Source organism: Jaminaea rosea, assembly GCF_003144245.1.
Source record: "Jaminaea rosea strain MCA 5214 unplaced genomic scaffold BDZ90scaffold_3, whole genome shotgun sequence".
Lineage (NCBI taxonomy): Eukaryota > Fungi > Basidiomycota > Exobasidiomycetes > Microstromatales > Jaminaea > Jaminaea rosea.
The window spans coordinates 220,082-239,743 of NW_020289977.1; the positions used below are offsets into that span (position 1 = coordinate 220,082).

Here is a 19,662-nt window from a genome sequence, read left to right on the forward strand (position 1 = left end):
AGAGATAAGCGGTCTGGTATGCATCCAGAGCGTCAGTCGACCTCGGTATTGGCTACAACACTGCCGCGAAGGCACATTGGACCTGCTCTAGACGTAGTTCGGACGTCTCAATCCGGACTGTCTGTGCTTCTTCTTCGTCCAGAGAATTAAGACGGCGACGTGCGTGAGTCGTGTGACAGGGTGAGCGAGGGACGGGTGGTACAATTCCTCTCCGCGGAGTCCGCTGCGAAGGACAGACCGGAGTCTCAGAGGCGCGAGGCGAGGGGAGCTTGGCTAGGAGAGAGCCATTGCCGGGTGCCGGGGAATGCAATTGACAGCGATCAGCGAGTCGACAACGATGATCAAGGGCGTGACTTGGCACACGACACGACGGCCTCGCAATACAAGCGAACGGCGGGCAGTGGCTCTGGTACGGAGGGAAAATGCGGAAGAAGCGTTCTTCATCGTCGTGTCCGGCGCTGGCTAATGCCTCCTTAAATTCAGGTCTCCGAGCTCATACGAGACAACCTAATCGTGCCAGCGCAAGCGGTGCCGATTTCTACTATACGGTAAACAGTTGTCTCCGCGTTACCGGCCAATGAATTCGAGTGTGGGGTCGGCGAAGTCTCGCCTTAGGTGAGGTCAACTCTATTCAATAGGCTAGGTCTGAGCTTGCAAGAGAGACCGGATCTCACGGCTCTCCAGCGCTCAGGCTGACAGCCTATCATAATACTGCCGCATGCGCATGATGTTTGCGACTCGAGCAGCGAAAGTCACGAAGGCGTCTATTCGTCTCTCTCGCGACTGTCTACAACTTCCCCTTCGCCGCCCCCTCGTCCTTCGGCGCCTCCTTCTCGCACACCTCCCTCATGAAGCGCAACGCCTCAACGACCTCCTTCGCAAATTCGGTCGTGCTCGTCTGCTTGCCACTGTGCTTGCTCTCAATCCCAAACTTGAGCAGACTAGCCCCAGCCAGATAGTTGATCCCGTACCCATCCTCATAGCCGCACCCGAAGCCGGTCCCTGCAAACCTGTCACCAGCAGAAAGGCCAGAGGTTGAGAGCTTCCACGTTTGGGACTCAGCGAAGAGCGGGTCGGTCAGAAGGGAGGGCATGTTGTTCTCCCCGTCCACTGAGGGGTTGTATACGAGCCTCATGCCCGTCAAGTGGCGATCAATACCCGCACCCGTGGAGGACGCACGCGTCTGGGCATTGTGCGCCGTCGTGGCCTTGCTCAAAAGCTCATAGACCTCCTTCGACCCTTTTCCATCGCGAACCGCCTTGACAAAGTCGTAGCTTTCCCTGCTGAACGAACGGATGACGTCGGTACGGCCATGTTTGTACAGGCGTGTCGAGGCAGTCTCGTACGTGGCGGTCTGGCGGCCGGCGATTTTGGCGTAGGCTAGCTGGAGAGCCTGCTGGATGAACGCATCGGGCGATTGCTTGCCGATCTTCTTCATCCATTCGGCGCCGTACTCATCGAACCAGAGCATGCGAATGTCCGAGTTGCTGGCGAGCTCCTTGGCTTTGCTCTCCGCTGAGGCGATGCTCGTAGTGGTGGACTCGTTGATTTTCCATTCGAGCCTGCGCGTAGGGAAAGGCAAAGGAAGAGTACCGTCAGTGTCCGCTTAGGTTTGTCATCGTGATCGTCGCTCGGACTCACTTCTTCCAAGTAGGCACGCTTCCTCCCTGCTTGTTTCGTCCAGCAATTGCGGGGAAGGGTGACCCAGGCGCAGGGCAAGGCTCGGCCGCAGCGAAGTCCGCAACGATGGAGGGAATGAGCGCATCGCAAGGCGAATGCTCTCCCATGATTCCCGCCCGTCCATTCGGCTCGACTGAGATTGTCAGTGCCTTGTCGAACCACCTGTTGTGTCCTGACCTCCCTGCGCCCGACGTGTTACGTGCATGGGCATCAGTGCTCATGGGTGAAGCCTGGTGCGGCGGGGGTGGGTGGTTGGTGGGAGTACCGAGGTTGGACGAGTCGAGGGAAACAACGAACAGAGAGTCCTCGATGGAGCGGAGGGAGGCGGCGTTCGTTGCCGGCGAGGAGAGGATGAGCTGCTCGCGGGCTACAGCCCAGGTGTCACGGTCGTCGCTGGTGAGGACGCCTACGCCTGCGCCATCCGACTGCTTTGCGTCGTTGACAATGTCCCACAGGGCCTTTTCAATGTCGTCGAGCTCCCTATGCGTGGCGGAGAAACGGGCCGGTCAGTAACAAAGAATGGCCTGCCTGGCCATGGCGCCCTGCCACAACTCACTTGATGCTGCCATCATCATTCAGGACCTCCAGACTGTAGAAGTTGTCACGCACAGCTACGGTGACATGCTTGGCCGTCGTCGGGTGCGGGGGCTCCGTATTCCAGTCATGGGGCAGCGCAGGGATACGGGTGATGCCGAAGAGTCTGCGGGCGGGACGGTTGAACCAGAGGGAGCGACGAGATGGACGAGGAGAGGAGGGGCCTGTGTCAGAAGGATGATGGAAAGGCGTGTGAGAAGGACGGTTCGGTGGGACACTCACCGAGTGTACTGATGCATGCAGAACGCACCCGCTCGTGAGGCGTCTGGCATGATGTCCTCGCTGTGCGTAGCAGCGACACCAAGTAGGAATATCAGCGTCTATACTCGCCTTTCATCATCGATGCGCATCTCGCGCGACTTGGCACTCACTCATCCAATCTCCTCTTGAACTGCAAGAACCTGGAAATGAGCCAAGTAGCCCTTCTGACTCCCCACTGCGCCTGATCCCACTGCTGCTTGCCCAGCCCAACTCCCTCGAGACCGGCTACATCGCAGTCTTCTGGCTGTTTCTGCTGTCCCTTCGTGTCCTCGAGCTTCGCAAGAGGAGATCCAGGGTCGGCTCGGAACATAAGCCACCAGTTCGAGTTGATGAGGAGGGGCACGCGCCATTCGTGGTAGGCTTTGACTAGCCAGTAGCGGTCATCAAGCCAATTGTTGGGCGTGGTCCTGTCCACATCGACCAGCCTATGCTGCAGCCTGGTACCCACTGCGCCCTCTTGTGCGAGCTCTTTAGCCCACTCTCTCCTCTTGTCCATCTCCTCCTTGGCGCTGCTTCCCTTGAGCTCGCCAAACTCCTCCTTCTGTAGCAGGATGGGCTCGATGCTCTTAAGGTAGCGTTCCGTCGTTGCGTCGATCTGCGGGATGGGCAAGCGGGGCAGTCCACCTTGGCGGGAGAACGTCTTGGGCTGCGAAGTGCCTGGAGCACCACGATAGGGCGTAAGGGCGAACATGCTGCGTGGGGTGCTGCTGAGCGAGCGAGAGAGGGCGGGAGAGCTTGCTGTGCTGCGAGGAACAAAGGGGCTAAGGCGTCGTGACGTTGCTGTTGTGGTGGTGCTGAGAAGCATGCTCCCTGCTTCTTGAAAGAGGACGAAAGCAAGTGTAGAATAGACGAGAAGAAGGCAACTGCGACCGGCTAGCTGCGAGGGTATCGATGGAGTCGTCGACGTTTGGGTGTTGCTTGCTTGGACCTCGACGTCGCCCGGTCAAACGGGCGATCCGGGTCCTTTGTGAAAGTACCTCGAGGCAGGGCGAGCGAGAGCCGGCAAAACGTGGCAGTCCAGGCGAGGGTCAGATGAAATGTGGGGACTCCGCCTCGCTCGCAGCCTATCGACTGACCCCCGAAGCTCTCCAGTCGAAGAAGCTGCGAGGCAGCGAGGTGCTGAGCTCGATCTCCATTCTGCGCATCGATCATCTCCCTTCTCTCTCTCTCGTACGACAAGAGAAGGGCAATTGTGGCGCCAAAGCAAGCTGAGCTGCTACCACCACAGGCCCGCAAAAGTTGCCGCCGACGTCATCTCGACGCCCCCCTGCCACGCCCACGAGGCGGCTTCCGCCCTGGAGTGGCTCCCTCTGAGTCGAGGAAAGCCGCGCAAGCTAGCTGCGACAGACGACGACAAGAGATCGACACCGACACAGACACAGACACAGCGACATCGAGCGTCGCTGCTTGCTGCACGCAGGCAAAAGGCCGCGGACTCGCGACGAGAATCAGTACCTCTTTGTTACTGCCACCACACCGATCACGATCAGGTTTCCACGACTACCAACGGCACGACCTCCATTCTATTGCGCTCAACCATTTACACCGGCGGTATCCAGTCGCAGCGCTGCACACTTCTCCCTGCCTCGCCTCGATACTCAGTCTATCCGGCTAGCCTTGAGCTCGGTGGGTATCCCGCGACCTTTCTGCCGTTTGCTGTCCCGAGCCTCATCTCGTCACTGCGGTGGCCGAGTCAGGGCCAGATGAGACTGGACGGCATGGCGTCATAGACTGGAGGTTCTCCCATTTCGGCCCCAGCGGGAAGCTGACTGCTTCTTATCGTCCTCTTTGGCTACTAGAACCCTCGCCTTCCAGGACCCTTTCCCCCATCTCCACCTAAACACAATGTCTGCCAAAGAGGTGCGCAGCTCGCAGCGAGACCTGCCATACCACAGTAGCGCAGCTCATCTGAACAGCCAACTACTTTCGCTCTCACCCGCAGGTGGACGTATCGAGCGGCGCAAGTGACGAGGCAGGAGGCTCAATGCTCCCGCCAGAGATCATCGATATGGACACGTTCGGGCAATTGCTCGAGATGGACGATGAGGATGACCACGAGTTCTCCAAGGAGATTGTGAGGCGGCAGCGAATTGAGATTTAATGAGTCTAGACGGCTGACCCACTGCCCCTTCTGCACCGATGCGATGCTGCGCTGCAACTCCCTTTCAGGTATGGAACTTCTTCGATCAAGCCAACACAACCTTCGATAAGATGGATCAGGCGCTGTGCGTACCAGCTGCGACCTGCACATCCTTCCTCACTTCTTATGCTGACAGATCCGCGCTTTCGCCCTTCGCCCCTCGCAGCAAGGATGAGGACCTCGCCGAGCTGTCAACCCTCGGCCACTTCCTCAAGGGCTCCTCAGCGGCCGTAGGCGTCATCAGGGTCAGAGATGGGTGTGAGGCGATGCAGCATTTGGTGAGTACCACGCTGCAATATCTTCTTACTCTTCTTATTGCCGTGCAGCAACGAGGCTGACCGCCCATTCTCCCCCACAACTCGCACTCGCAGGGCAAGCTCCACGACGAGGCGGGCGTGATGGACATCACAAAGGAGGAGGCACTAGAGAAGGTGCAAAAGACTCTCAAAGACGTCAAGACCAACTACTCCAAGGCGGAGGTTGCGTTGAGGCAATTCTACGGCGGCGGGGATGGAGAGGAGGGTGGCGATGAGAAGTAAGATCCGAATGCCAGAACACAAATGGCAAAGTAGAGCGCCCCGAACGCGGCGATAATGGAACTCGGATGGGTGTTGAAGGAGGAAGATGAAGACGACAGATGGGGCTAAAGAGGCTCCGAGGCAATAGCGAATGTTCCCGGAGGGCGGTCGTGGAGGCTGGGCGATGGGTAGAGGGCCGATCCGATCTTTCTCTTGAAGGCGCCATACACCCGCTGCTGCGCTCCACTACCCTGCTTGCTGCTCGAATCATTAGAGGCGACCGCTCTTACGATATTTGAGTTTGGTCTGGCCTTGAGACTGGCGTCAGTCACGAGCACGAGGAGTGTCCCAGCAGCTGCTGCCCTGAGCCTCAAGCCGGCCTCTACGCCTGTGAATGCAGCGCGGCTTTGTGGTCTGATACGACCTCGTGAGCAGCTCTGTATCATCACGAGACGATGGTGGGATGCAACGCACAGGGCCATGGCCTCGAGATAAAGTCGAGAGCAAGCATCGGAAGATGCGCGGGCGCGGCCGTACCAGACCGCCGGCTCATCGTGCGTCCGTCTATCCGCTCGCTCGATTGCATCCCTCAGCGCCTCACCATCAAATGCCGCGCTCATCGATGTGTGGAGAGCGGCAACGGGAGAAGCTCGCAATCATTCGCAAGCTCGAAGCTCGATGTCGATCCAAGTGGCTCTGAGACTAGCCTCCGTGCGGGCCAAGGTCACGCGAGGGGTCGACTTGATGGCGTGACTACTTTGTCCGCCCTTAGGCCCGCGTCGCTGAGCCAGCCGCCCTCACCCGGCCCGCTCAGCTCAGTCGTACGCGTCAATGGCTGATCGGTCGCAAGTCGCACGTCGCAGTGTCAGACGATCACGATGAAGTCGAGGTGATGAGACAATGGCCTCCCATACGTGGAGATGGGCAAGAAATAGAAGAATGAGAGGCTTTGCTTGTTGCTCCCCTCCCTCCCCGTCTCATCATCACTCCCACACGCTCCACCGCTTCAGCACAAATACCATCCTACAAGATGGTCTCAGTCTCTCCCCCGCCACGCTACTCAGCTGGAAGTTACGGCGTCGACGCTGAGAAGCCGCTGGGTGCGGGCTCAGCGCCAGCAAGAGCAGTCAACCCGACTCAGCCCAAGACGCAGCCTCCCAAGGGCGCTACCGATGAGAAGAAGTCGACGATCAAGGTGAGCACGAGCGTGGCGGCGGTGGTCGCGAGGACGGCGCGCAAGGCAGCGTGAAGCTGATCTCCTCTTCATTCTTGCCCTCATTCCGCCGCCAGGAATACAACCCATACCACAACCCCTTCTCCGCCGAGGATACCGAAGCAGACAAGCTTTATCCTTACCCTCACCTCAAGCCATGCTTCCCCACGGACATCAGCACGCCTGAGTACCAGCCCATCCACAACGTCGTCGATCGTGGGTCCTTTGCCGACCCGGCCAAGCGTCACTTGCTCTCGGTAGTCGACAAGGTAGACAACCTCTCCGTCCACATCGGCACAGAGCTGAGCGGCTTCCAGGTCAAGGACCTCACTCCAGCACAGAAGGACGACCTCGCCCTCCTCGTCGCCGAGCGCGGTGTCGTCGTGCTACGCGACCAAGACTTGGGTGCAGACGAGCTCGTCAACTTTGGACGCTACTTTGGCGCGAGCGAGCGACCGCTGCACCAGCATCCCTCCTCTGGCGTACCTCGTGCGCGTAAGCTCAACGGCACCTCCCTCGACGAGGTGCACACCATCTGGCACGACGAGAACATGCGTCCGACAGGCACCCTCTACACGTCTACAGAGCTCTGGCATTCGGATGTTACCTTTGAAAAGAACCCGCCCGGCTTCACGGCGCTGTACAACATCACGAACCCGGTCCACGGTGGCGGTGACACCCTCTTCTCCTCTTGCTACGGCCTCTACGATGCCCTGTCCCCTTCGATGCAGGAGTACCTCGAGACGCTCACGGCCCTGCACTCGGGCACTGAGCAAGCTGAAGGAGCAAGCAAGGCTGGCCTCCATCTCCGTCGCCCAGCCGTAGAGACTGAGCATCCCCTCGTCCGCACCCACCCCGTCACGGGATGGAAGAGCATCTTTGCCAACCCGGCCTTCACTCGCCACATCGTCGGCGTGCCCAAGGTGGAGAGCGACGCCATCCTCAACATGCTCTACAGCATCATGAACGTCGACCCCAATCTCACCTTGCGTGTACGATGGCAGAAGAACACCCTCGTCCTGTGGAACAACGCCGTTGTCAATCATGCTGCCACCTTCGACCACTGGCGCCCTGACCCCTCTTGCCGTCGTCACGCCCTGCGAGTCGCATCTACGGGCGAGATCCCAAGCACGACGTTGCCCGACGGAAGGCCGGGACGTAGCAGGCAGGAGGCGATCTGGGAGCAGGAAGGATTCGATGTTGAGGCGCTGAAGGCGAGGGGGAGGAAGAACATCAAGAACACGGGCTTCAAAGACTGAAGGCCAGCCGTGACGACGTCCTCTCTCGCGTCACGTCCTCTTCTCTCCTCATCACCTCCTCTCTCTCCCTCATCAATGTACATTCTCTCACGCCTAGACCTATCATCATGACGAGCTATAATGACATCCAATCAGCGGTCCCTCGACTCGGAGTGAGCGTTTCGTGACTGGCAAAAGGGGGCGTACCTAAGAGGGGGCAAAAGGAGAGCTTACTCGCACCTACCTGGTTTCGAACCAGGGACCTTGGAGTGACCTGCTTAGAATTAACAGCTCCACGCGCTAACCACTGAGCCATAGGTGCATAATTGTAAAAGTGTCAAAGATACAATATATATACAATTGACACGCATCGATCACTCTCCGGCATCCGGGGCCCGGCTGAATCTGAGCCTGCGCTTCGCTTGGTACGCTGCTTGTTCCCACGCAGCCTCTTGCCCTCGTTTCTTCGGCGGGCAGGCAGGCAGGGCGAGAAATAGAGCTTGGCGACTCGAGCAGTGCAGCCCCTAGATCGAGGTGCGATGCCGCACGAAATACGAATACAGGAGCTTCTTCTCAGAGCGCCCTGATCGCGCCCTCGTCGCGCCCTCGTCGGTGCGGCGTGGGGATGAGGCGACGCAAGGAGAAGCGGAACAAGGAACCGATGCCGATGAGATGAAAAAAAAAGGGAATGAGGGACAAGAGCTGAAGGCGAGTCGAGGTAGAGGTGGGAACGACGTGTCGCGAAACATTAAAGGGGTTCAGGTGTGGTGTGGTTGGGTTCAAGGAGCAAGCCGGAGTGTCGAGTCTGAGTAACGCGAAATCGCCGCTCGTTGCTTGTCCAACCTGCTCCTTGCCGGCTGCTCCCTTTTTGTCAAAGAGTCTGCGCGAGCGCCTACGGCAATGTCATGCAATGTCCGCCTTAGCTCTCTCGTTCTTGCAGTCGCCGACGCCCTCGCCGCCTCCGGTTGGCGGTACCCAAACATCTCGCAGCAGGCAATTCGTCATCGATAAGCTCAGAGAGGGCGCAGCGTTGTGCAGCTGGTGGTCGATCCCCTTGCCTTCCGCTGACGCCCACGCTCACGGCCACGACGAGTACTTGTCTTTCACATCTCTTCTGCGCGTCGACGATCTCACTTTCTTGACCATCTTTCCATCCATCACATTGCATCCTCGATCTTCTCACTGGTCGCTGCTGCCTGCAACCCCGCGTTCGGTCTTTCTCTGGCGGTTTCACTCTCGGTCCGTCTCCGAGATATCCAGAGCCTAGTCTGGCCGGCCTCCTCTTCTTCCTCCCCCCCCCCCCCGCAGACTCGACCTTGCTCTCCTCCTCCTCCGTCCTCCTCTTTCCGCGTTTCCTTGATCAGCTCGTTCTGCCGCCACTTCATCTATCGCCGTTGCCATCGTCTGGTCGACACATCTTCACTATCGCGCCAGCAGCTTGGAGGGACAGCTTGGGGCTGAATCGGGTGAGTAGAGAAAGTTAAAGCTCGATCGACGGCTCGTTCCGCCCAGCACCAGCACCAGCACCAGGGACTGCGACAGCGACATGGCAGAGGCCGTACCGCAGACTTGCAATGAGATCCGCTCCCTCTCAAAGGACGGACGGGCCATTCATGACTACGCCTCGACCGCCTTTGTTCGTTGCATTTGCCCTCGTCATCGTCGCCGCCCTCGTCGCCGCCGTTGCAGCCGACCGGAGTTGGGAGCTGAGGCGGGCGCGGCGTCAAGTCGCGAGCTTCAACGCCGCGAGCTTCAACGCCGCGAGCTTCACGCCGCGACTCCTGGACCCTGTGGGACGAACAAAGAAAGTTGGGCGACGGCGGCGGCGCTGATTGGCTCACAATGCAGTAGTCTAGTCGCAGACATCGACGACGATGCTCGCTCCATCGCGTCTGCTTCGCAACTTCATCTCCATTCTCTCGCACGGCTCCCCTCGTTGATCGCGGCTTGAACATCGCTCACGCTCGGCTCCCTCGTCCATCGTCGCGCTGCGCAGCATTCAACAACGCTTCCTTTTAGCGCAGCGCAACGCTCGGACCTCTGAGCGCTGTCCACTTCCTCATCATCGCAACAGGCCAAGGGCAGAGCAGATTGACGACGTCAGGGAATTCACAGTGCGTGTAAAGCCATGATGGCAGAGCAGACTCGGGCGAGTCAAAAAGGCTGATCGTGGTGGCTATCCCTCCCCTCCTCCTCTTCTCTCTCCATCCTCGGCGACCTATTTACGGTCGCACCTTGATTCCGTGGCCTGGCGTTGTGCCCAGCGTGAGTTCACATTGAGCGAAACCGGCCCGAAGTTGACAGCATAGAGCTTGACAAGTGATTACTGATCCGCTTAATCTCCCTTCTTCCTCGGTAGCCACTTGCGTCGCCCCTGTTTCCCCCCCTCATCCCACTGGCCTAGGGAAAAGACGTGGCCGCCTGCCAATGCATGAATAGTCGTCCTCAACAGCATCCATTCGTTGTTCATCAGACTACTACTTCTTCTCGCAGCGATACCAGCGCCTCCTATCCCTCTCAGAACGCCGACTCTCTTGGACGTTCGCCCGTCGCAGACGACACCCCGCCAAGCACCTTCTCGTACGACTCTTCGCACTTGAAGCCAGGCGGACGACCAGAGCAGCCTAAGCGCATCAACTCGTCCACTTACGATACGTGAGCAAACGCGCCCGACTTGTTATCTTTGCATCATCATTGACTCACCCTCTCTCACCATCACCTCCTCCCCAGCCTCGTTCGTCGATTCGGATTCAAGACTCCTCCCGCCAGCGTTCGAGGCGATCGCAGCGAATCTTCCCAAGACGCAAGCTACCAGCCAAGCGCGCAGGTCCCGCCAGACCTACCACCAAAGTCCGACCAGCGCAAGGCGACATCGGCTGCCCCTAAGTCTGGTGATAATCGAGCTACCCGGTCGATCCGCAAGTTCTTTCAGAGCAAATCTTCACGCGAGCGACAGGAGCTCGAGGCAGATCGTCAGAGACGTCGACGCAGCTTCGTTGAGCTAGACGTTGAAGAGCCACCCGATCCTGCAACTGGTCAGGCTGCCGCAGAGCACGAGCATCCTCGCAATCGTGGTGTGCCTCGCAGCTTGAGAAGCATCTCGTCGCACGCCTCGTCGTACAGCGAGCATCCTAGCATCTGGCGTAGGACATTCTCGACCAACCAAGCAGGCAACGAGCGAGACCGACCAGCAGACACGTCGATCCCCCCAAGTGATCAGCGAGACGACTCCAGATCCATCGCTTCTGGTCCGTCGTCGACTTCGGTTGAGCCACCCTCTTCCCAACGTCCTCCCTTCTCAAGCTCTGGATCTGCTTCACCAGCGGATAGCAGGCAGCCCAGCAACAACAGCAGCAATCCTGCGCTGCGTCCGACCGCATCGACAGACAGCTTCCGCAGCACATCCAGTAGCGGCTTGAGCAGTGGGCCAGACTACTTCTCGCAAGGCAATAATTCCTCATCTCCTCGCCGGGTACGCAAGGTCACCGGCGAGCCACCTGCATTGCCCACCGTCATCGCCTCACCGCCGGAGCCAGGTCCACCACCCTCTGTACAAAGTACCCTCACCGACGCCTCAGACGCAGACCGTACGCCAACAATCAACGACCCCCGCATGGAGACGAGCACAAGCAAGTGGAGGATGCCCTTCGGCCGCAAGACCTCTGGCAAAAGGCCTGCAGGACAGGATGACTGGTGAGTAGGCGTGGTGGCGGCAAGATACATGGTTTCGTTTCGGGCCGCTCATTGCTTTTCTACCCGCTCATCTCGCTCCTTTTCAGGGACGACTACGAGCGAGGCGTGGCTCCCCCAATAGCATCCCGACCCGACTTTGGGGCACAGCAACGAGGCAATAACTCAAAGCTTGCCTCTGTCCTGGGCGTCAATCCCGGTCTAGAGCCGCACTCACACCGCGGCGGTAACAGAAACCACGACGTCGTCTCTGATCTGCGCGACATCGGGTATCTGCCCTCTGCCCCCTCATCGTCATCCTCGCCATCATCGAGCCGCATGCGCATGCCAAACGTCGGGCCTCCTTCGGCCGGCACCGGTCCCCGTAGCCCCTCGCCAAATGGCCCCCATCGGTCCATGGCGTCACTTCCTTCCGCTTCTTCCATGCCTCTGAGCCACTCGTCGTCCTCCAACGACCTCTCTGCTGCTTCAGCAGTCAACGACGCTGATTGCCCAGTCTGCTTGGAGCCGCTCTCGTATCGACTCGCGGGAGAGAAGCCTCACGTCGTGCCCAATTGTGGACACGCGCTGCACAACGCTTGCTTTACGGCAGTCTACGGTCGACCAGACTCCGTGCTTGCTTCGCAGAACGGAGGTAGCAGCCCGCCTGGGATGTGCGGCGTTTGCCGAAAAGCTATCGTACTCGGAGGGGAGATTGAAGGTGGCAGCAGTAAAGGATCAAGTGAGTTCAGCGTTGCGCCAGCAATGAGGTCTGTGGACGAAAAGGCACGGGTGGACAATGGGCGGACGAAGGGCGAGTCATTCAATGCGCGGCTGCAGTGTCGCTCTTTGCTTGCCTCGCCCTCTCACCCATCGCCAACATCTCACGGGTCCCTGATTCCCACGCTTCGTGGCACTCATGGCCGGCGATCGTTTCGGAGAGCCTGCGCCAAGGGCAGTGTGGCAGGGTGCAGTCTCACCACTGGCTCGCTGGCTCGCTGCAAGGCCTCTCGACAGCTGCTGACCAGCTCCTTCCTCTCTTCCTCACTTCTCCTAATCCACCCTGCTCCCCCCTCGCACCGCCGCAGAGCTCGCAGGGATGATGGGACCAGACATCAGTATGAGTCGCAACGTACGGCCTTCTGATGGCGGTTCTGACGCTGTGGATCCGGCAACCGACGATCCAGCCGCTTCTCACCAGCCGAATGGCAAAGCCTCGGAGTCACCTGCCCGCGTTGCCCACACCCATAGCCCTGCCGAGTCACCTTCGCCGCGGCATGGCATGGTGCATCCTGCGGTGCGAGTCCGGTCCGAGTACTCTATCCTTCACCGCAAGGATCCCACGGGGCAGCAGGGCAAGCAGAATGTCGTCTGCGTCGTCACAGTCGAGATGCCCTCTCGACGTCCACCGCCTTCGCCTGAAGAGGAGGAGGCAAAGAATAGAATGCAGTGGCGTAACCTCGCCTCTTTCATCGGTGAGGACAGCGTTGAGCAGCCTGACCCGCCTCACGAACGCGAGGATACCGGTGAAACTGCGTACGAGCCGAGCGTGGACCATCACCACAATCATCAAGAGGCCAAGGACGAGAGCGGCGATGAAGAAGGCTTCTCTTTTGGCGTCACTCCTGCGCCAGGAGGCGAGCCACCTTCGAATCCTCATGGGCCTGTGCTCGAAGACTTGCGTCAACGCATCATCGACTGGAAGGGGCAAACGATGGAGCGCTTTGGTCCTCTGGTCCTATACGACTATCTTGGCGTCAGGCAAGATGCCATCGTGAGGCAATTTTGGGTTTACCTTTTCCACGATGCACTGCTCTGCGTCACCGAAGAGCGCAAGAGGGAGCGTGGCCTGACGCGGCTGATGAGCACAGGCAGCAACGGAAGCTCATCCCAGAATACCAGCGGAGGACCTCTCGCAATGCCATCAGGAGGCGGAGCACGGCCAGGTCTAAAGCTCAAAGGCCGTATCTGGATTCGCCATATCTCGCGCGTGCAAGAATCCTCGGTCGGCGCCAACTTCAGCCTCAGCATTCAGCTCGATGACGACAGTCTCGATCACTTCGTTCTCTGTTTCTCGGAGCGCAACACGCTCGACTTGTGGAAGGTCAAGCTCATCGAGCTCGTCGATGCGCACAAGCTGCACAACCATCCCAGACCGCCACCACCCCAGAGCACCGTTTCGATTGCCAGCAGTAACATAAAGCAGGGCTTCCAGGAGCTACCCTCCAGCTCTGCAGCGCAGGATCCAGCCAATCACGAGTACAGACCTGCCCCATCGTCACCCATGGGCCGTCGCTCGACTTCGGGATCGGTGATGAGCGGCAAGTCCGGCAGCGTACCCGCAGCCTCGAGTGCTGGCAATGCCAACATTGTCGAGAACCTGCGCAGGGCGAGCAAGATGTTTAACCCGGGCAGCCTTGGCATGCCCACCGAGCAGCAGTGGTCAGCGTCAGGCGGCATTGACCCCAGCTTCGCTCCCCCGCCCATGCTACCGCATACCCCGCTCGACCTCGTCCTGATGGTCTCGGTGCCTGTCGTTGTCCAGCAGCAGAGCTCAGGTGTCTCGTCTTCTGCTGCGCTGAAGCTGCGTCTGATTCGCTCGACGCTCGAGTTCGTTACTTCCCACATGGGGCCAAGAGATCGCGTCGCCATCGTTGCCTTCACCGCGGGCATCGACGGCGAAGTGAGGCGCACGGCGCTTCTCAACATCAAGCGAGAGCGCAGTCGCGCCAAGCTAATCGACTTCATCGAAGGAATCGGCAAGCCGTGGGAGGGCGACGACGACGATCCGTATCGTGTCGACAGCAACAAGCTTGGCGGGGCGAGCGAGCGTACCGATACGGTCACTGCACTCAACGTGGGCTTAGACGTCGTCCTGTCTCGCAAGAGCAAGAACCCCTGCACGGGCATGATTCTGATCAACGACACTTCTGACGGCCCTGTACGCGGCCAGATGGATCTGGTAATGGCTCGAGCAGAGGCGGCCAACGTCCCCATCCACTGCTTTGGCTTTGGCAAGTCGAGCAATCCCTCTTCGCTCTGGCTCATCTCCAACCACACCCGCGGCAGCTACACCTTTGTCCGCGAGTGGTACCAGCTGCGCGAGTGCGTAGCAGGGTGCATTGGCTCGCTCATGAGCACGGCGCTCGACACTGTCAAGCTCTTCATTGCTGTGCCTGGAGACAATCACTTCAAGGTGCGCAAAGTCTCTGGGCCTACTGGTGCAATCGTGTCCAACTCTGGCAAGGAGGTCGATATCGAGCTCGGAGAGCTACGCTTCGGTGAGGTGCACGAGCTCTTCGTAGAGCTGGAGGTCGACTTCAATGGACTCGTCCCCTTCATCACGCGCGGGGCTAACGGCGCAAACAGGCAAAGCATGCGTCGCCCGCACAACGCGCCGGCTATCGAGCAGGGTTCAGCGACGGACGACTTCATGCAGCGCCTGGGGCTGTCCAACCTCAGCCTCAACGATGCCGAAGCGGACGACAATCTCTTCGAGGCGAACGCAGCAGATGGTATGCAGAGCCTCATTGAGGAGGTGGCCGTCTTCGAGGTCGATGCAAGCTATCGCGACCCTGCGGTAGGGGCATCTCTCGCCCGCCTCAAGAACCCGACTCTCCTCACAATCGAGGTTGATGCAAGTGGCAACAATCCGTACCTGAATCTCAACGGCGATGGCGGTAACATGCCTCCGCCGCTGCCCTCAGACCCGATCGTCACTCGCCGCCGCATCGAGATCCTCGTCTCGGAGATGATCACCCGCTCCCTCCTCCTCGTGAGCCGCAAGAACTACACGCAAGCGCTGCGCATCGTGAACGAGACGCACAAGATCGTGGAGACGGTTCTGCGCTCCCTTGCGACGGACGATGTGCTCGCCATCGGAGCGCCCAGCACCGCAGGTCACGGCAGTAACGGGGCCGTGGATCGCCGCACCTCGACGATGACGAATACCAGTGCAGGTAGCAGTGGCGGTGGACCCGGCTCGGCATCGACTTACCACCCGCATCATCGTGCAGGTGTCCCCTCCCAATCTTCCTCGCTTGGTGGAAAGGCTCGCACCATCACGCCTCGCTCTGCTCCAGCACGCCAACGCGCCTTGCTGCAGCGTCATGCCATCTCCTCTCTCCTCGCCATTCTGGATGACTTGGAGTTGATGTCCTCCGGTCTGGAGAGCGGGCAGCGGCCCCAGTTCGAGCGAGACGGTAGGAATGCGGCGGCGCAGCAGGCTATGATTTTGAGGGACCAGCAAGCTTGGACTACCAGGACAGCTACGGAGGCGCTGCGCTTCACGAGCGACAATGGTGCTGCATTTGCTGCACACGCTTTCGCTGCTTCGAGAGCGTGAGGATCTGCTTACTGAGAAGGGTGCTGGGCTTGCAAGAATCTCGTCACCTCATTGGCGCGCATCTCATCGTAGTCGTCACCGTCGCGACACCTCACAATCCTTACTCTCTCGATTCTACTCGCTCTTTCACGAAGATCCTCGCCTCATGCTCTTCTGTCCACTGTCTCTTACCCCGTCGATGCCCCTAGTATTACCTTGGCTCTACGCCGCAGACTCTCCCACTACCATACGAATTTTAAGCTTCTCTGAATTATGAGCTCGATCGAGGGTAGCGAACAATGACGTTTCTTGATTGGGAAGCACCTGTAGCACCGCATGCGCACGCACAAATCTGCGAACCGGATCATGGTAACAAAGAATCCCCTGCCCTCGCCGCTGCTTTCTGCCGCCCCTCGACCATCTCACGCACGCTCTGGTGACGACTCGTTGCTACTCCTTAAGCTCGGACTCACCCGTGGAGGGGAGAGGGTCTCCGCTGTACTAAGGAAAGTCTGGTCTCCCTCTGCCTCACCGTCGCCATCTTCCTCTCCTTCGCCACACTCGTCTGCCAGCTCTTCGCTTTGCTCCTCGCCCCCGTCGTGACTCGTTGACCCTCCTTCGCCAGAGCCAGCAAGAGCGCCATCCTCGTCTTTGTTGTTGACGAAGAAGGCTCCCAACGCCTCCGCTCCCGTCAGTGCTGCTCCACTTGGCGGGGCGAAGAGGAGGGCACTGCTCGGCGTAGTCGTCTGGTTGGAGGACGGTGTCACCTCGCCCGACGAAGGCGTTTCACTGCTGCCAGCAAGAGAAGAGAAAGCACTTCCTAGCCCAGCGCTCCCACCACCGCTCGCTGTGCTCGTAGTCGGGCTCGCTACGACCGAGCTGGAAGGTAGGCGAGAGCTGGCACCGCGCAATTTGGCGCTGGAAGAGATCAGCCTCAGCGAGCCGGAGGCGCTTCGTCCCTTGCCCACACCCAATGGGTTGCCCAGCCCTGAATGCTGTCTGCCCCCAGCCAACGCCAGACCGAGGCCTCCTTGCGCTCCACTGAAGCTCGAATGCATCGATGAGGAGGGGGACCGCATTCGTCCAGACGCGGCGGGTGATGGAGGGACGGAAGGGCGCCGCGGAGAGGTCGGAGAGAGGAGAGTTGTTGTCTTTGGGCTACTAGGGCGAAGTGAGGAGGAGGAGGCCGGGGATCGCAGACGTGCTGCTGCCGCTACTTTTGGGGATTGTCCGTGCTGCTCGGCGTCAAGAGGCGATGAAGACGATGAGAGGGAAGCCCGCCCACCATTTGCGGATACGAAGCGGGGGTTGTGCCCTGACCATGCACTTGGCGGTGGAGGAGCTCGTGTGGCCGAGGAGCGACGAGATGCTGCCGACAAAAACGAGGCGGGCGATCGAAGAGCAACGGGAGGGCCTTTTTTCCCCACCGCTGACGACTCTGCTGCAGTCCACTGCCCGCCATCGCCTCCCGCCATCGCCCTCCGCGGGCTCTGCGGTATTGTGGCTGACCCTGTGTCATCCATGGTCGGAGGCTGCCGTGGTGGGGAGGAGGAGGAGGCCGCCGTGAAAAAGAGATCGCAGGTGGTGGGCGGCTCATAGTCATGATAATCGAACTCGAAAATTTCGTAGTAGCGCTCGATGCAGATCTTGATGATGGTGCCCAAGGTCGCTTGGCTTTCCTGTCCGCCAGCCGCTCCAGCCGCAACAAGGCACATGCTCATATCCTTGATGGCGTCGTTGCTCCTCACAAAGTTGGGCGCCCAAACTGTCGCGAGGTTGTTGGCGTCCATCTTGCTTACGTGGGCCCGGAGACTAGCCTTATGCAGTACATCGACCACGTAGGAGAAGAGGAGTAGCTTGCTCGATGGCTCGATGAGTGGAATGAGGGATGCCCGGATCCAAGCGATGACTTCGTGCATCTTTTCGCCGTCGCCACCATCTGCTGGAATCGGGGGACACTGGCTCCTCACCGTTGCGTACGTGCTAGCCGGAAAGATCGGCTCTGGCAGACTTCGAAAGAAGAGCTTGAGGAGCGCGGCAGCCATGTGTGGATCATCGTACTTCTCCAGGCTGACTGGTTGCCCACGGTCATAGGCTGCTTGGACGAGCCGCAAGAGGGATGATGAGGGGCTCTTACGGAAGAGGCCCTCGGAGTCCAAGGCACGACCGTTCAGCCGGAGGAGGTCTTCCACACAGTCTCGCACCACGCGAGGTATGCCGCCTAGCTCGCCTCGCTCCCCCATCAAGGAGGTGAGCGGGACGCCGAAGACGCCGGCTGACGGAGACAGTGATGTTGCTGGTTGCGGTGTTGAAGCCGCCGCACTCGCCCGCTTCTCGGGCACAACCACCTCCTTCTCGTATCGCAAATTCCACTCATAGACATGCGGCGGTACGTCCATCTGCGTCAGATCCACGTGCTTTGCAAGCTCACTGAGCGTTTTGACGACGGTAATCTTCCTTGCGAATTTGGGGCTGAGTACCGCCGACCCGGTAGAGACGATCTGCACGAGGCTCCGCGTGAAGAAGGTCGGGTGGCAGATGTAGAGCCGTCGAATGTTCTTGCGAAAATCGCGAGAGAGTCGTTTATATGCGGACCAGATCCAGTTCCAGGGCGGACGATGAGTCGCCCCACCGGCGAAGAAGACGACGGTATAGTCATTCTGAACGAAGAGCTCCATTGTGTCCATGATGCGGGTGAGGAGAGCGTCATAGTCGACCAGCTTTGCGTCGGGAAGTGATGAGGAGGAGAGGATGACTATGGGCCGTTGCGACTCATCGATGCCTGATTGGTAGACAATGGACTGGACATAGCTGTCCAGGAGAGTGGTACGAGCCAGGGCTTCGCGCCAATCGGTCGGGGGAGGTGCGCCTGGTCGAATGGACGCAGCAGCGGCGTCAGTCGCGGCTGGTGTTGAGGAGGATGAGGGAGTGAAAGCTGAAGAGGAAGCGGCGTCATGATCGCCGCCATGTTGCGAGAAGAACCACGACGAAGCCGATGCAGAGCTCGAGGGAGCTTCATATCTGCCACCTGCGTCGAAGGTGCTGCGTAGGCTAGTTCTCGAGCTCTGCGCCTTGAGCCTCGTCAATGTAGCTACAGCAGAGCGGTCGCTTGCCTGCGTATGCAACGGGGCCGGGCGAGGAGATGACGAGGCCGACTGTCCCTCTCCCTTGCTATCAACGCTCGCTGTTCTCGAGTGTCCGCTAGACTGCAGGTCAAACGGCAAAGGCCCTCTCTTCTTCATGGCGGTACTGGATCGCTGTCTCCACGCGGGCGATGGCGAGCCGCCCAGTCTATCGTGTTCCTCGTCCTCCTCATCATCGTATCGCTGGAGTTGGCGCTGCGCTGCGCGACCAGACGGAGACTCAACCGCAGCGGCCGCGGATGGTTTCGCTGGCTTGGAGCTGGGACGAGTGAAGTAGCCTGTGGCCCAACCACCTGGAAAAGCGTATGACGACGACGATGGACCACCATTGCTGGCAGTTGTAGCTGAATGAGCTGGTGCTGCGTCGTTGATCTTTGGCTCGCCTCGAATGGTGGCCACGTCTTCGCCCTCGCTCGCTCCGACTGGGCCGCGATACCACAAGCCGGAAAAGGCCGAGGACAGAGTGCCAATGGCCGAGTATGCGTAACCTGTGCGTCCCCTTTGCGTCGTTGTAGCATGTGAGGAGGAAGGGTCTTGCATGTGTGACGAGGAAGACGAAGGCGCAGCAGGGGATGAGGTTGCTGCGTCCATGATGGCGTGGCCCTCGGTCAAGGGGGCTGTCAGGGACTGAAATGGGCGCTCAGGTGGTCATGATATGCGGCAACGGGAGGATGAGATGAGGAGAGGGGTCCAAGGACCCTTCTTTGGACGTGGACGTGGAGATCGACGAGGAGATCCAAGTGTTGGTTGCAGTTGGCTGCGCTCGACCCAATGGGCGCTGCTGCTCCCGCTTTGCTTATGCGGCGGCACACCGACTCGACGCCCGCTCTCTCTACTCCCGGCTGCCCCTAGTCTACGCGCCATCGATGACCCCTATATGCA

The 19,662-nt window shown here is 59.5% G+C and overlaps 7 protein-coding genes and 1 non-coding gene across 8 annotated transcripts; 4 read left to right on the plus strand and 4 right to left on the minus strand.

The window, feature by feature from the left end:
• Nucleotides 1–474: 474 nt before the first annotated feature.
• BDZ90DRAFT_230792 (acyltransferase ChoActase/COT/CPT) lies at nt 475–3,722 on the minus strand. Its single transcript, XM_025505606.1, has 5 exons — nt 2,646–3,722; nt 2,497–2,556; nt 2,237–2,380; nt 1,642–2,160; nt 475–1,562 (listed from the first exon to the last, which is right to left on the minus strand). Exons 1-5 carry the CDS (start codon nt 3,338–3,340, stop codon nt 788–790), a joined length of 2,193 nt encoding a protein of 730 aa, XP_025363395.1. The 5' UTR covers nt 3,341–3,722; the 3' UTR covers nt 475–787.
• Nucleotides 3,094–4,399, plus strand: BDZ90DRAFT_130949 (hypothetical protein). The gene has a single exon (XM_025503374.1). The coding sequence runs from the start codon at nt 3,573–3,575 to the stop codon at nt 4,263–4,265; it is 693 nt and encodes a 230-aa protein (XP_025363396.1). The 5' UTR covers nt 3,094–3,572; the 3' UTR covers nt 4,266–4,399.
• BDZ90DRAFT_230793 (histidine-phosphotransfer domain, HPT domain-containing protein) lies at nt 4,022–5,525 on the plus strand. Its single transcript, XM_025505607.1, has 5 exons — nt 4,022–4,395; nt 4,478–4,609; nt 4,705–4,760; nt 4,842–4,953; nt 5,047–5,525. Exons 1-5 carry the CDS (start codon nt 4,381–4,383, stop codon nt 5,212–5,214), a joined length of 483 nt encoding a protein of 160 aa, XP_025363397.1. The 5' UTR covers nt 4,022–4,380; the 3' UTR covers nt 5,215–5,525.
• Nucleotides 5,526–6,223: 698 nt separating this feature from the next.
• BDZ90DRAFT_258865 (TauD-domain-containing protein) lies at nt 6,224–7,665 on the plus strand (the record flags this gene model as incomplete). The annotated part of the gene is made up of 2 exons (XM_025508116.1): nt 6,224–6,388; nt 6,484–7,665. The coding sequence occupies 2 exons, from the start codon at nt 6,224–6,226 to the stop codon at nt 7,663–7,665; spliced, it is 1,347 nt and encodes a 448-aa protein (XP_025363398.1).
• A 214-nt stretch (nt 7,666–7,879) lies between these two features.
• Nucleotides 7,880–7,966, minus strand: BDZ90DRAFT_t15. Its single transcript has one exon. It is a non-coding gene; the product is annotated as a tRNA-Asn (tRNA).
• A 1,004-nt stretch (nt 7,967–8,970) lies between these two features.
• Nucleotides 8,971–9,837, minus strand: BDZ90DRAFT_130992 (hypothetical protein). Its single transcript, XM_025503375.1, has one exon. The coding sequence runs from the start codon at nt 9,597–9,599 to the stop codon at nt 9,030–9,032; it is 570 nt and encodes a 189-aa protein (XP_025363399.1). The 5' UTR covers nt 9,600–9,837; the 3' UTR covers nt 8,971–9,029.
• BDZ90DRAFT_131016 (hypothetical protein) lies at nt 9,810–15,859 on the plus strand. The gene is made up of 5 exons (XM_025503376.1): nt 9,810–9,909; nt 10,004–10,299; nt 10,375–11,337; nt 11,424–12,055; nt 12,402–15,859. The coding sequence occupies exons 2-5, from the start codon at nt 10,076–10,078 to the stop codon at nt 15,656–15,658; spliced, it is 5,076 nt and encodes a 1,691-aa protein (XP_025363400.1). The 5' UTR covers nt 9,810–9,909; nt 10,004–10,075; the 3' UTR covers nt 15,659–15,859.
• A 32-nt stretch (nt 15,860–15,891) lies between these two features.
• On the minus strand, nt 15,892–19,521 carry BDZ90DRAFT_230796 (hypothetical protein). The gene has a single exon (XM_025505608.1). It carries the CDS (start codon nt 19,369–19,371, stop codon nt 16,060–16,062), a length of 3,312 nt encoding a protein of 1,103 aa, XP_025363401.1. The 5' UTR covers nt 19,372–19,521; the 3' UTR covers nt 15,892–16,059.
• Between the last annotated feature and the right edge of the window lie 141 nt (nt 19,522–19,662).

What these genes read in the sequence shown, in the direction of transcription:
- BDZ90DRAFT_230796 (XM_025505608.1), bottom strand. Translation starts at nt 19,371, where the DNA reads ATGGACGCAGCAACCTCATCCCCTGCTGCGCCTTCGTCTTCCTCGTCA.
- BDZ90DRAFT_130949 (XM_025503374.1), top strand. Translation starts at nt 3,573, where the DNA reads ATGTGGGGACTCCGCCTCGCTCGCAGCCTATCGACTGACCCCCGAAGC.
- BDZ90DRAFT_230792 (XM_025505606.1), bottom strand. Translation starts at nt 3,340, where the DNA reads ATGCTTCTCAGCACCACCACAACAGCAACGTCACGACGCCTTAGCCCC. An exon ending in TGCATGCATCAGTACACTCG is followed by an intron (nt 2,381 to 2,496) that starts GTGAGTGTCCCA and finishes TCCCGCCCGCAG; the next exon opens with ACTCTTCGGCATCACCCGTA. An exon ending in AATGATGATGGCAGCATCAA is followed by an intron (nt 2,161 to 2,236) that starts GTGAGTTGTGGC and finishes CGCCACGCATAG; the next exon opens with GGAGCTCGACGACATTGAAA.
- BDZ90DRAFT_230793 (XM_025505607.1), top strand. An exon ending in ACGAGTTCTCCAAGGAGATT is followed by an intron (nt 4,610 to 4,704) that starts GTGAGGCGGCAG and finishes ACTCCCTTTCAG; the next exon opens with GTATGGAACTTCTTCGATCA. An exon ending in GATAAGATGGATCAGGCGCT is followed by an intron (nt 4,761 to 4,841) that starts GTGCGTACCAGC and finishes CGCCCCTCGCAG; the next exon opens with CAAGGATGAGGACCTCGCCG.
- BDZ90DRAFT_131016 (XM_025503376.1), top strand. Translation starts at nt 10,076, where the DNA reads ATGAATAGTCGTCCTCAACAGCATCCATTCGTTGTTCATCAGACTACT. An exon ending in CCTGCAGGACAGGATGACTG is followed by an intron (nt 11,338 to 11,423) that starts GTGAGTAGGCGT and finishes GCTCCTTTTCAG; the next exon opens with GGACGACTACGAGCGAGGCG. An exon ending in TGGCAGCAGTAAAGGATCAA is followed by an intron (nt 12,056 to 12,401) that starts GTGAGTTCAGCG and finishes GCACCGCCGCAG; the next exon opens with AGCTCGCAGGGATGATGGGA.
- BDZ90DRAFT_130992 (XM_025503375.1), bottom strand. Translation starts at nt 9,599, where the DNA reads ATGTTCAAGCCGCGATCAACGAGGGGAGCCGTGCGAGAGAATGGAGAT.